General features: G+C 32.4%; 1 protein-coding gene and 1 pseudogene across 1 annotated transcript; one reads left to right on the top strand and one right to left on the bottom strand.

The window, feature by feature from the left end:
• Nucleotides 1-1,774: 1,774 nt before the first annotated feature.
• On the top strand, nucleotides 1,775-6,379 carry LOC133668397 (protein EIN4-like). Its single transcript, XM_062088210.1, has 2 exons — nucleotides 1,775-4,599; nucleotides 5,586-6,379. Exons 1-2 carry the CDS (start codon nucleotides 2,848-2,850, stop codon nucleotides 6,123-6,125), a joined length of 2,292 nt encoding a protein of 763 aa, XP_061944194.1. The 5' UTR covers nucleotides 1,775-2,847; the 3' UTR covers nucleotides 6,126-6,379.
• Nucleotides 6,380-9,137: 2,758 nt separating this feature from the next.
• On the bottom strand, nucleotides 9,138-10,332 carry LOC133667997 (probable carboxylesterase 18; annotated as a pseudogene).
• Between the last annotated feature and the right edge of the window lie 3,129 nt (nucleotides 10,333-13,461).

Here is a 13,461-nt window from a genome sequence, read left to right as displayed (position 1 = left end):
TTAATTTACTATTTTAGCATAGTCGAGGGTGAATACATGAGAAGTCTCTGGTAAAAACAATTACTACAATGAGGTGATCTTACTTGAATATTGATTCTAGAATGTGTTTTGGTATTTATAAATAGATATTTTTTGTTTGAAAATATGTTAAAATGATTTTTTTTTTAATTTTGACATCAACATATTAAAATTATTAAAAAAATATATTGATTTGATATTTTTTCAAGCTAAATATAATTTTAAAATGTATCTAAACACAATTCCAAATATAAAAAAAGGGTGCCTAATAAAGTTAGATTAAAAGAATTTATTTGAAAATACCATACGATTTTTATTTTAAAAAAGAGGCAACATAAGCTTTTTTTATTATTATTTTGGGATGGAGGTTGTACTCTATTTTCATTACGGTATATAAATATACATCTATTTAACTACTAAAAAAACAAAAATAATTTTGTTATAAAACAATTCAAATTAAAATAAATAACTCATACAAAAATTAAAAAAAAATAGAAGAAGGAAAAAACCTAGCTTATCTAATTAAAAATTTAAGTTAGTCCACTTATAAGTTTGAAACTTCACTTTTGAATTATTATTTATAAGGAAAATTAGTCAAAAAAACATTGTTTTGATTTATTTATTTTTTTTAAATTAAAGTATCAACTTTCTCATCCCGTGACACGATAGAGTCACGTTAGTGACAAAATTAATTAATTAGTTTAATCGAATCTAACAATAGTAGTATAATCAAAACTTATTAAAAACACCAAATCAGTGCTTACTGGCCCCCTTTTCTACCTGTAGTCAGCACGTGCTACACGTGACAGGTGCTTACAAATTCTGGTTCGCGAAGCAGAGTAGCAATCCCCTTAGCCTTAAAAAAGAGCCACACTTTATAACCGTCGTGGACTCGTAAGTTGAAACGGTTAAAATCACCACGTAAGCAGCTGCCTTCGTACGCGCGCAGAACCTTGAGATCTTCGCCAGTTCATTCCACCATCCGACGGTGAGCATGCGTGGAAAATTCCACATCATTGATCTACCAATAAATTGTTTCATTTCATTTAATTTATTTGTTAATTCAAATTAATATTCACCCATTATCAAGTTAGGAAACCCAGTCCTATCCATCACCCACCTGGATTCCAGATGGAGGAGGTTAATTTAGATAAATCCAGATCAACGTTATTTCTGAATTTTAAAAAAATTTAAAACGATATAGTTTTAATATTTTTTTATAAAAAAATTAAATTAAATTTAACTAAATCATAAATTAATCCAAATATATTATATCAAGTAAATGAGATAGTGGGTTACTGCTCGGACACCCATGTTAAACTAAAAATATATTAAAATATTTATTTTATATTTTTAATATTAGAATTATAAAAAAATAAAAAAATACTAAAAAATAAATTTAATATTTTTTTTAAATATACTTTTAAAAAACATCTAACAGTGAAAACTATCAAACTATCAAACATATTCTTATTATGTTAATAGTTTTTGTGATTATAATTTAAAAAAATATTTTTAATTGTATTTAAAAAAATGTATTTGGTCAAATAAGATAGATTTTTATATGTAAAATAAATAAAATTATAAATAAAAAATAGATTATTTTAGTTTTTATAAAATTAAAATTTAAATAAAAAATATTTACTTAATTAAACTATTTTTTCTAAAACAAAAGTTACCACACGTATGATATTATAAACAAAAACAAGCAAACCAATTCAAAGAAATCCTAGCTAATAATAAGAAAATGGAGCAAAAGCCAAAACTTTCTTGATGAGCAAAAAGGTTCCATAAAGGAAGGGAAGAATAGAAAACCATATTCTTGATGGGGTGATGGGACATAGAGAGAGAGAAGAAGAAGAGGGTGTCTAGGTTCTCTTCACATTCAGTATGTGTGGAGAAGTGAGGACCCCACTTCTTAAACCCTATTCTGTGTTTTCTTTCACTGTTTCTTTCTCCCATCACATCTCAAGTTCACGACACCAGATTCTCTCTTTAAACTTTATTAGAGAGGGGAGAGGTGATTTAGGCTAAGCTAGGAAGAAAAAAAAGAAAAGAAAAGCGGAAAGATCTTTTGTTGAAGAGGTATATAAATCTTTCTTCTTTGTGAGAGTGATTGATAGCTCATAGAGCAACAATTCCACTTTTACTAGGCAAGAGAGGAAAACCCCCTTCCCCCCTTCTTTTCTTTTTTTAGAGCGAGCAAGTTGATGCATCTTGACTTGGGTGTTATTCAAAATATAGCAAAAAGTAATTGGTTTTGGCTTGGGTAGGTGGTTTTGACTCAGGAGAGGCAAAAGGTGTGTTCTTTCTAGCTTCTTTTATTTGGTCCACTCTTCATTTCTGATTTCTCATTTTGTTTTCCAAAATGGTAGATAGCTCCTTGTTTTCAATTTAGAATTTTGGTTTTTTTTCTTCTTCTTGTATGGCTATCAAAATAATAAGATGAGCAGTGGTGGGGAAACGTGTCAAAGATTACTGGTTGTGGAAAGAAAATCACAGTGGTCTATTTTTTTTATGGGTCTGGAAGATCTTGAAATTTGGTTGATGGTGTTGTGTTGTTGATTTTTAGTGTAAAATTCAAGTTGGTATTTTAGATCTTGGAGTATTAGACATGGCTTTGTTATAATTGGTGAGCTTGTGTGTGTCTGTGTTTGTGTGTTTGAAGAGTTCAGACCAGGGAATGTATATTCATACTTGGGGTTCTAGAGCATAGTTCAAGCAGTTGTCTTTCATATTTTGTTTTTTGGATTCTGATATACTAGGGATTTGTAAGATTTAGGAACGTGTGACAAGAATGCATTAGGCAAGTGTTCACTTGGGTGCGCAATGTTAAGAGCATTAGCTTCTAGATTCTTGCTGATTTCATATCTAGCGATCTTGGTCACTGCAAGTGACAATGACTTTGCGAATTGTAATTGCGATGATGAGGGTTTTTGGAGCATACACAACATTATGGAAGCTCAGAGAGTGAGTGATGTTTTTATTGCAATAGCGTATTTTTCGATACCAATCGAGCTTCTTTGGTTTATTAGCTGCTCCAACTTTCCTTTCAAATGGGTCCTTCTTCAGTTTATAGCATTCATAGTCCTTTGTGGACTGACACATTTGATCAATGCATGGACTTATTATGGACCACACTCATTCCAGCTGATACTGTCCCTCACCATTGCCAAATTCCTCACGGCCTTGGTCTCTTGTGCAACCGCCATAACCCTTTTAACTCTGATTCCTCTTCTTCTCAAATGGAAGGTGAGGGAGCTTTTCTTAAAGCAAAATGTGTTGGAATTAGACCAAGAGGTGGGGATGATGAAGAAGCAAAAGGAAGCTAGTTGGCATGTTAGGATGCTAACGCAAGAAATCAGGAAGTCACTTGATAAGCATACAATATTGTATACCACTCTGGTTGAGCTTTCTCAGACTTTAGATTTGCATAATTGTGCTGTATGGATGCCTAATGAGAATAGAACGGAGTTCCATCTCACCCATGAGTTGAAGGGCAATTCTAAAATTTATCGCCGTTCTATCCCGGTAAATGATCCAGATGTGTTAGAAATACAAGGTAGCAAGGGGGTCAAGGTTTTGAGGCCTGATTCAGCTCTTGGTGCTTCAAGTGGTAGAGAGTTGGAGGAGTCAGGTGCTGTGGCAGCAATCCGGATGCCAATGCTACAGGTTTCAAATTTCAAAGGGGGGACACCTGAATTAGTGGATACTTGTTATGCTATACTGGTTTTGGTTCTTCCAAGCATGAGTTGTAGAGGCTGGAGCCCTGAGGAATTGGAAATAGTGGAAGTAGTTGCTGATCAAGTAGCTGTGGCTTTGTCTCATGCGGCAGTTCTTGAAGAATCAAAAGTCATGAGAGAGAAACTGAGTGAGCAAAATCGTGCACTGCAACAGGCAAGGAATAATGCAATGATGGCAAGCCAGGCAAGGAATTCCTTTCAAAAAGTGATGAGCCATGGGATGAGGAGACCAATGCACTCAATCCTGGGATTGCTCTCTATGTTCCAAAATGATAATATGGGCTTTGAGCAAAGGATTGTTATTGACACATTGGTGAAAACCAGCAATGTGCTTTCAACTTTGATTAATGATGTGATGGATATTTCAGCAGAAGATAACACCGGAAGGTTCCCTTTAGGGATGAGGCCCTTTCGTCTACGCTCCATGATCAAAGAAGCTTGTTGCCTTGCTAAGTGCTTGTGTGTGTATAAAGGTTTTGATTTTGAACTTGATGTTCAAAGTTCTTTGCCTGATCTAGTGATAGGAGATGAAAGAAGGGCCTTTCAAGTTATTTTACACATGGTTGGATATCTTTTAAATATCTATGATGGAGGGGGGAATGTCATATTTCGAGTTTTTTCAGAGAGTGATAGCGAGGGCAAGACAGATAGAATGTTGGGGATGTGGAAATCAAATGCTCCTGATGAGTTTGTATGTATAAAGTTTGACATGGAGATCAGAGAAGGAAGTTCTCTATCAGATGGAGCTAGCTCAACCACAAATTCTTCTGGTAGGAAGCAAAACAGTGCTGAAGCTAAGGAGGGTCTGGGCTTCATCATGTGCAAAAGGCTTGTACAGGTGAGGCATCAAATATTATTTTTATCTACGTGGACTACACATGCCAGTAGTTTATAATTATTGCTGCATTATTGTGCAATAGAGGCAATGGCAGCAGACACCCTGTGAGGTGAAATGATGCCATTTTATGCACCTAAATCTAGAGATGAAAATGCATTGCACAGAGAGAATTGCTAGTAAAATTTATGGAAGAAAACTTTCTTTTCTAAGTTTACAACTTCTTGTAAATGCATCTGATGAGATTTGAGGCATTCTCCCCTTGCAGAATGTTTCAATATGGCCTTGTTCCATGGGCAATCTCTCTTAGCTAGTTCCATTTCTGGAAATTATAACTCACTTCCGCTTCCAAATAACCTCACTAAATATTGCCCAACTTAGATCTCGTTTGGCATGACTTTTGCAAATTATTTAAGTTTTCTTTTTTTACTCAAAGAAAAACCATATGTTTGGTTTGAAATAACTTTCTTGAATCAAAAACTTATTTCTACAATCAAGTTAAAAGTTGAAATTTCTAACTTGTAACCTATTGATTCTAACTTGTACCATCTCCGTTCTTAAAAGAAATTGTTCTCAGCCAATGCCTCCCAAAGATATGTCCAACTTAAATTATTTTTGTCAGAAGTCATTCATGACAATTAACTTTAGAATCATGACTCGAAGTCAAAAATGATTCTCTATAAGTCATACCAAATGGACTCTTCATCCATATCTCATTTGTTTTTCAGTTGGTGCCACCTCCATATAGGACTCAAAAGCTTTTTATTTTTATTTTTATTATTTTTTTTTTGGTGGTGGGGGGGGGGGGGGGGTGTTAGGTTATAAATGATTTGGTGCCATATCATGCCTTTGTTTGTGCTGTGGCTTTTAGGAAAGCATACTTGAAATAAAGAGCTTTGTTTTCTTTTTCCAATTTATCTTCCTGTAGCAGATTTAAGATGCATGAACTATACTATATGAAACAATATTAAGAAGAAGTGTATGTGCAGATGATGCAAGGTAATATCTGGATATCTTTGAACCCTCTGGGTTTTGCACAGAGCATGACTCTGGTTCTTCGGTTTCAAATCCGACCATCTTATGGAAGAGCCACATTTGCCTCTGGACTTTCCTCAGAACAACCAAGTTCCATTCCTCAGTTCAGAGGCCTTCGAGTTATACTTGCTGATGATGATGCTTTAAACAGAACCGTTACCAAGAAGTTGCTTGAGAAGTTAGGTTGTGAAGTGACTGCTGTTTCATCCGGGTTTGAATGCCTTAGTGCTCTTAGCTCTGCTGAAAATTCTTTCAGACTAGTTGTTTTAGATATTCAAATGCCAGAAATGGATGGGTTCGAAGTGGCAACGCGAATCCGGAAGATCCGAAGTCGTAGTTGGCCATTGATTATAGCTGTGACTTCCAGTGCTGAGGATAATGTTTGGGAGAGATGCCTGCAGATGGGAATGAATGGAATGATCCGAAAACCTGTTCTCTTACAAGGGATGGCAGATGAGCTTCAAAGAGTTCTTCAGCGGCCCGGCGAGGGATGACCGGACATTGTTTTATAGAGCAATCTTTCAAGGGTCATCACTGCTCTTAAATCAAACAAATCCAGCATGGAGATGTTTAACTTTTAGCGTTATACTACATGGTATACAAAGTGTAAACTTTTACCTCTCTCTAACGCTAGAATTTCATAGAATGGATAATGACTCATGAGAAACAGCAATTTTTATATAACAGCAAAAGGAACCTGAAAAATTATTCAGGGAAGTGAAATAATACAGAGACTAAATCTTCCAGATGTGCTCAAGCTAGTTGGATATTTCTTGGCCCAGTTGCTTTTACTAATTGTTATTTTATACAGGTTAACATGGTCTGTGATTACTGTCTGCTACACCTTTCATCTCTCTGAAAAAATAGTAACTTCCAGCATTCAGGAACAAAGGGTAGCCCACTTTGATCAAACGTGAAACGTCAAAAACATGATTTTGAATTGGGTCAGTCACTTGAGCTTATAGTAGTCAGACCTGGCCTGGGGTCTGATCTTAAAATCTCGAAAAGAGCTCAAGTTATGAGTTAATCAATCTGGATTTTCAAAACTTTTTTTTTAGAAGGAAAGATATTTCCTAGTTTTGATTTGGTTAAGTTTTAACAAGAGTAAATTGGATTGTAGGAAGATTATCTGGGATTAACCATATTAATATCAAAATTAATATAAATTAAAACTTAACCAAAACTAAGTATAAATTAAAACTTAACCCGAATCTGATTTTAAATTACATATTTACTAAATCAAATCACCTTACTACATCTATAGTTAAGACAATACACATGCTACTATAAGATTACTTTTAACTTCGAAACCTTTTTGTGCTTAGATGTAGGAGAATGTTTTATGAACTACAATTATAAAGATATCATTTATTTTTGGGTTTGAAAATGCATTTAAGAATGTTTTAAAAATGTGTTTGATTCAAAAGAATATTGATGATTTTTTAATATTTTTTAATGATTTTGATATGTTGATATTAAAAAAATTATTTTTATATATTTTCAAGCGAAAAATACCTTATATTATAATACCAAACACACATACATTTTTATAGTAACCTTGTGATTGAAAAAAAAATGAAGAGAGCGTTTGGGAATGCGGTTTCAACCGCGTTCCCTCAAATATCAATTTTTTTTTGTTAAAAATTATTTTATATATATATTTTTAGATTGTTTTAATATACTAATTTTAAAAATAATTTTTAAAACATAAAAAATATCATAATTCCAAACATGCCTATAGTTTCGATATGTGATAAGCCACATGAAACAGTACACTTCCAACTCAAACATCAAATAAGTTTTCGTTTTATTTCTTGGCATTTTATCCTGTCCTCTTCTTCATTGCTTCTCTCCCACATACAATGAAAAATGGACTGTGTCAAACTATCAATTATCAGCCCAGTTGTCATCCACATTTCATTTTACATTTCCCTTCCCCTCGACATGTACAAAAACACAGCCTGCACAAACCAGCTAACTGGGTTAATCTGATAATATATTATTTTGATATATTTTTAAATAAAATTATTTAAAAAAAAAGTATTGTGAAATTTAGTAATATAAAAAAAAACAATATTATTCAATTAAAAATAGAAATTTAACATGGCAACCCCACGACTTATCTTTAGACCGACAATTAGGATAAAAAAATAAAAAACAAAAAACCAACATCACCATTCCTCACCAAATGGCTCAAAGGACACACAACATTATTTTAGTGTGATTGGTAATGGAAAGCAAAATTTTTTTTTTAATATAGTATTTTTTTATATTTTTTCATTAATATATTAAAAAATACCTAAAAAAATATTAATTGCTGATGACGATGCTTTAAACAGAACCGTTACCAAGAAGTTGCTTGAGAAGTTAGGTTGTGAAGTGACTGCTGTTTCATCCGGGTTTGAATGCCTTAGTGCTCTTAGCACTGCCGAAAATTCTTTCAGACTAGTTGTTTTAGATATTCAAATGCCAGAAATGGATGGGTTCGAAGTGGCAACGCGAATCCGGAAGATCCGAAGTCGTAGTTGGCCATTGATTATAGCTGTGACTTCCAGTGCTGAGGATAATGTTTGGGAGAGATGCCTGCAGATGGGAATGAATGGAATGATCCGAAAACCTGTTCTCTTACAAGGGATGGCAGATGAGCTTCAAAGAGTTCTTCAGCGGCCCGGCGAAGGATTGTGAAAATAAGTCGTAAAGATGACCGGTCATTGTTTTATAGAGCAATCTTTCAAGGGACTTAACTGATTAATTAGTACTTGACAGATTAATTATTAATTTGGTTGACCTGAATAAATCACTGTAAAATCTGATAATGTCAATTCTAAGGATTTATTTTTAATTTTTATCTAAAACAATTTCATCTAATTTATTTTTTCTCAAACAACATCATTTAGTTAAAAATAAAACCCCAAATGACATTATTTAACAATAAATCAAGATTGATTTATAGATATAGAGTTTAACACGCCAACCTAAAACTCCATTTATATACCGACAATTATGAAAATAAAAGAGCCACTTATACTTGTTGTTTTTGTATTTTAAAAGTATTTTAAAAAAAGATTGAATTTTTTTTATTTTTTTCTTGGTTTTAAATTAATATTTTTTTAGTATTTTCAAATCATTTTGATGTGTTAATACCAAAAATAATTTTTAAAAAATAAAAAATTATTATTTTAATATATTTATAAGTGAAAAACACTTTGTAAAATAACAAGAATCACACAAATACAAGCAAAACATTATTTTAGTGTGATTGGTAATGGAATGAATGATATTTTTTTATAATATTATTTTTTTATTAAAAATATATTAAAATAATTTTTTTATATATTTTTATATCATAATATTAAAATCATTAAAAAATATCTAAATAAATATTAATTTGATATTTTTTTCAGCCACTCGTACTTCCGGCATTGAAAACAAATTAGCGTTTCTTTTTCAAAGAAATTTGTTCTTGTCGACCAAACCAACTATGTAATTTATTGTGGACAGATAACAACACTCAAATCTAATCCATCAAATAATTGAACAATTCAATACACATATAATCTATCTTCAATAGTAAATAAAATCATTACAATTTAAATACGATTTAATTATTGAATAAGATGTAATAATAAAATAGATGTCGTCGTCACCTCACCCTATGTAAGAGATGACTGCTTTTGCACAAAACTCTTCACCTCACCGATCAACAAAGAAAATTCAGGCGATTCAGGTAGGCAATAAAACCCATGAAAAACATTTGGATACTCTACCAAATGCACTTCTTTCCCAGATTTCTTCAGCCCCTCATGGTACCTCTTCTGCCAATCTTGCAAGGGATCGAACCCTCCGACAAAGAGTAACGTAGCAGGGAACTTCACGCCTGAAATATCCACCGCATTTGGTCCGAAAACATTAACCACCTAGTGGTTTCGGTCCGATCCCTCAGGCAGAAACGCCTTCCACATCCAGTCTGTACGTTCCACTGATATTAAAGGAACCCCAACAAGCTTGATTTCTGATTCTGTCCTTTCTTCCCCTCCGAAAAATGGCTGCATTGCTACGAGTCCCTTGATCTTTATGTTAGAAAATGTGTGTTCACAAGCTTTGAGCACGACGTGATGAGCCAAGTTACCCCCTGCACTATCACCTGCTATAAAACACCTTCCAAGATCCAAATTTGCTGGGAAATTCTCAAAGGTCATGCCATCGATGTATTTCAACGCATCAAAGCCATCTTCGTACTGGCATGGGTACTTGTACTCAGGAGCAAGCCGATAGTTAACAGAGATAACAACTGCATTAATTTCACGTGCAAGTCGCCGGCAGAGGACGTCAAAAGATTTTGAGTTAGCCGCCATGAATGCGAAGCCCCCACCATGAAAGAATATGATCACAGGCAGAGCATCGGTAGTGGCGGTGGATGTGGGGGCGTAGAGGCGGAACCACAGGTTGCGGGTAGGGTCAATAGTGTTGTCGAAAGAGGAGACCCCATTGATTGGTTTGGCGGAAGCAGCGGCCTTGGGGTCGAAGATGTTCAATACGCTGCGGTTTACGGTGTGGTCGGAACGGCTGGCGACGCGAATCCCAAAGGCGTGGGCGGCGAGGAGGAGCCTGATCTTCAATGAGAGGCGAAGAGTTCTTGGTGTTTCTGCCATTATCAATTTTGGGTTGAATTGTAAATGTTAAGATAGTTTATATACTCACAAGAAGAGAGTAAAATAAAATAAAATTGATAATGACAGTAGGGTCATTATTTTCGATTTGGTTCGGTTTTTATAAAAAAATAACCAAATTAAATTTAAAAAAAAAGAAACCGAAACTAGTTCAAACCGACCTATTTTAGTTCAGTCCGGTTCGGTTTTTTAGGACAAGGTTCAAACTAGTTTGGCTCGGTTTTTTCAGTTTGCCTAGGTTTTTGCAGTTTGGATCAGTTTTTTCCTATTTGGCTCGGTTTTTTTCCGATTTGGCTCGGTTTGGGTTCAGTTTGGTTTTTCGGTTTCAAACTTATAAAACCAAAACCGAACCGAAGTAGTCAGTTTTTTCAAAATTTTTATTGATTTAACCAGTTTTTTTCGTGATTTGATTTTTTTAATTATTATTTTTTAATTTAATTAATTTTCAGTTTTTTAACTCCTGCTTACATACAAAGAACTCTTTGCCTCTCATTGATTTGGATTTTTCTTGGGGTGGAATTTCTTGCTCCATCTGCGTTGCAGCCTATGTTTTGCATCCAAAATTATTATTATTTGTGCTTTGTACATCCAATATATATATATATATATATATATATATATATATATATATATATAAGTTATGTAACGTCATTGTTATTGTAGGAACATCGCTATTATTTAAGTATTATCGAAGTCCTAGACTTTGGTCCCAAATTACTCAACAGTTTCTAGACTAATTAAACTTTATTTACAGGTGATCGAATTTATAGGTTGGGTAGATCAATCCATGCCTGACATATATCAATTCAATATAGTTTTGTTTCAAGAATTTTGAATTATTTTTTAAAAAATTAAAACAATGTCGTTTAGGAAAATCTAATTAATAATAAAATCAATAAAATTGATAGGATCATGAGTTGATTTTATTAGTTTAAGTAAAAATTAATAAAACAAAAGATTTGAAATTTAATTAATTATTAAATAACATGTTAATGGTTAGATACAGTTTCTTCTTTACAAATCACCATGAAAAAAAATTAACATAAAAACAAATCTTAATTTTTTTTTAATAAATTAGGTAGGATTGAGTTTTTTTAAGTAATTAATAATTGTATCTTTATTAGCTTAAAGAAAGATACTCATTAAAAGGATAGATTAGAAAATGTCTTAAGGGCAATTTAAGAGTAATTAAACTTGTAAAAGCATGTCGAAGACTCGATGGCGATAACAGTGATGGGAATGATGACAATCCTCTACATCCCTGACCATCTCAATTCCGAGAAACTCCCCCACCATCCCATAAAAAAGTAGTCCTTTTTTCTTTTGAAGACTTTTCCCAATTAGTCCTGGCCTGTTATGGCAAGCCGTCGGAGGGCAACCCGTTATCCTAAAGGATTGTTTGGCAAAGCGTGCACTTGCATAAAAGGAATGGCTAAGGCTCTCTTGAAAATTAAGAGGTCTATAAAAAGTAACGAGATAGGGTGTATTTGTTTATATAATAACGGTTATAATTTAAAATAATTTTTGTTTAAAAATATATTAAAATAATATTTTTTATTTTTTAATTTTTTTTTAACATCAACACATCAAAATAATTTAAAAATTTATATAAAAAATTAATTTTAAACAAAAACAATATCAAATTTTGAAGGAATGCGATGCAACACTCTAGGTCAAAGTTGGATTTTGCTCCACCACTATGAATATTAAAATTTATTATTCACTTGTATCTTTGATTTTGCTGATTCGAGTTAAGCCAACATGACTTGATCTAAATTTTTATTTTTTTCAAACAATTTTACAAAAGTAAAAAACTTTAAAAACAAACCAAATCTCCATTTTGAATTAGAAAATAAGTTATAAATTTCAAATCCAATAATGGATTTATTAAAGAGAAAAACATTTAACTATATAAATACAATTTGAATTAAAAGTCGAATAGAGTAGCATTTTTAGCACAAAAACTATTGTTAAAATATTTTTATTCTTCAGAATTTATGCAAAACAATTAGAAAACTAATTCAGCGATCAAGAACACAATTATAAAACTAATTCAGGGATCAAATATTTTTGTGAATTATAAAATTGACTATAAACTTAAAATTCTTGAATTTACAATATAAACTTCTTGAATCATAAGATAAAAAATCAGATAAAATTATAAATTTGTAATAAATATGAATTCTTGGATCACATAAGCTTGAGACATGGATAATGTTTGGAGCGTTTAAGACTGGACCTCCTTGACTTAAATTTTATTTTATATTTATAATAAGAAAAAGGCACCATGAGTTTGAAACCTTCATGCTCGTCGGTTGTTTGGGTTAAAAAAAAACTATTTAGAAGGGTGATTATAATTATTTTTAAAAGTATTTTTTTATTTAGAAAAATATTAAAATAATATGTTTTTGTCAAAAGTTAGTGTGTTTAGTTATGCTATCCACGTTTTGTATATATTTAATTAGATAAATTTAGAATTATTTATGTCAATAAATATATAAAAAATGTTAATGAGTCTATTTAATAAAAAAAATTGAGCTAGCTTGTTTCTGGCTTTTGCTTCTCGGGGTATGATTTGTTAGGCTAGTTTATAGGTCTTTTGCACTAGGGTTGCAGTCCTTTCTTCTAATTTATCTAAATATGGGCTTTAGAATCTTCTTTAATGGAATTAGCGTTCTTGATTTCTTGGGGTAGAAAGAACACAACTATTATTAAAATTAAAATTAAAATTAAAATTAAAATTAATTACATAAATAAATATGCTCAGACTTCTACCATGTATCAAGAGAGAAAAATAGTGTTTTATCTCAGTTTTTTCTAAGCTTTAGATGCATTTTTTAATTTTAGTCGTTGATTGTTTTGTTTTCAATTTATCTTCATAGATTGTGCTGACTGCTATGGAGTTTTAACTCTGATGCAGCAACTTGCTGGGTTGAACTGAGTTCTGTATTTCTCAATTAGCAGCGTGCAATAAACAGCATTTAGCTTTTCACTAATGCAATAAACAGCATTTAGATAGTGACGGTCACTACTTGGCTACGGTCCTTGAAATTGATGGGGGAGGAGTGAGAGGCATCATTCATAGCATAGGACTTACAGCTCTTGAAGCCAAGGTTCAGGCTCTTACATTTTCAGGTCAGCTTTTTCAAAGTTTCAACAA

This window comes from Populus nigra, chromosome 11, assembly GCF_951802175.1.
Source record: "Populus nigra chromosome 11, ddPopNigr1.1, whole genome shotgun sequence".
In the NCBI taxonomy this organism is placed as follows: domain Eukaryota; kingdom Viridiplantae; phylum Streptophyta; class Magnoliopsida; order Malpighiales; family Salicaceae; genus Populus; species Populus nigra.
This window is presented reverse-complemented; position numbering and strand designations above follow the sequence as displayed.

Excerpts from the sequence above, each read along its gene's own strand:
- LOC133668397 (XM_062088210.1), top strand. The coding sequence starts at position 2,848 with ATGTTAAGAGCATTAGCTTCTAGATTCTTGCTGATTTCATATCTAGCG. Across the intron at positions 4,600-5,585 it reads TGTGCAAAAGGCTTGTACAG|ATGATGCAAGGTAATATCTG; the intron begins GTGAGGCATCAA and ends GTGTATGTGCAG.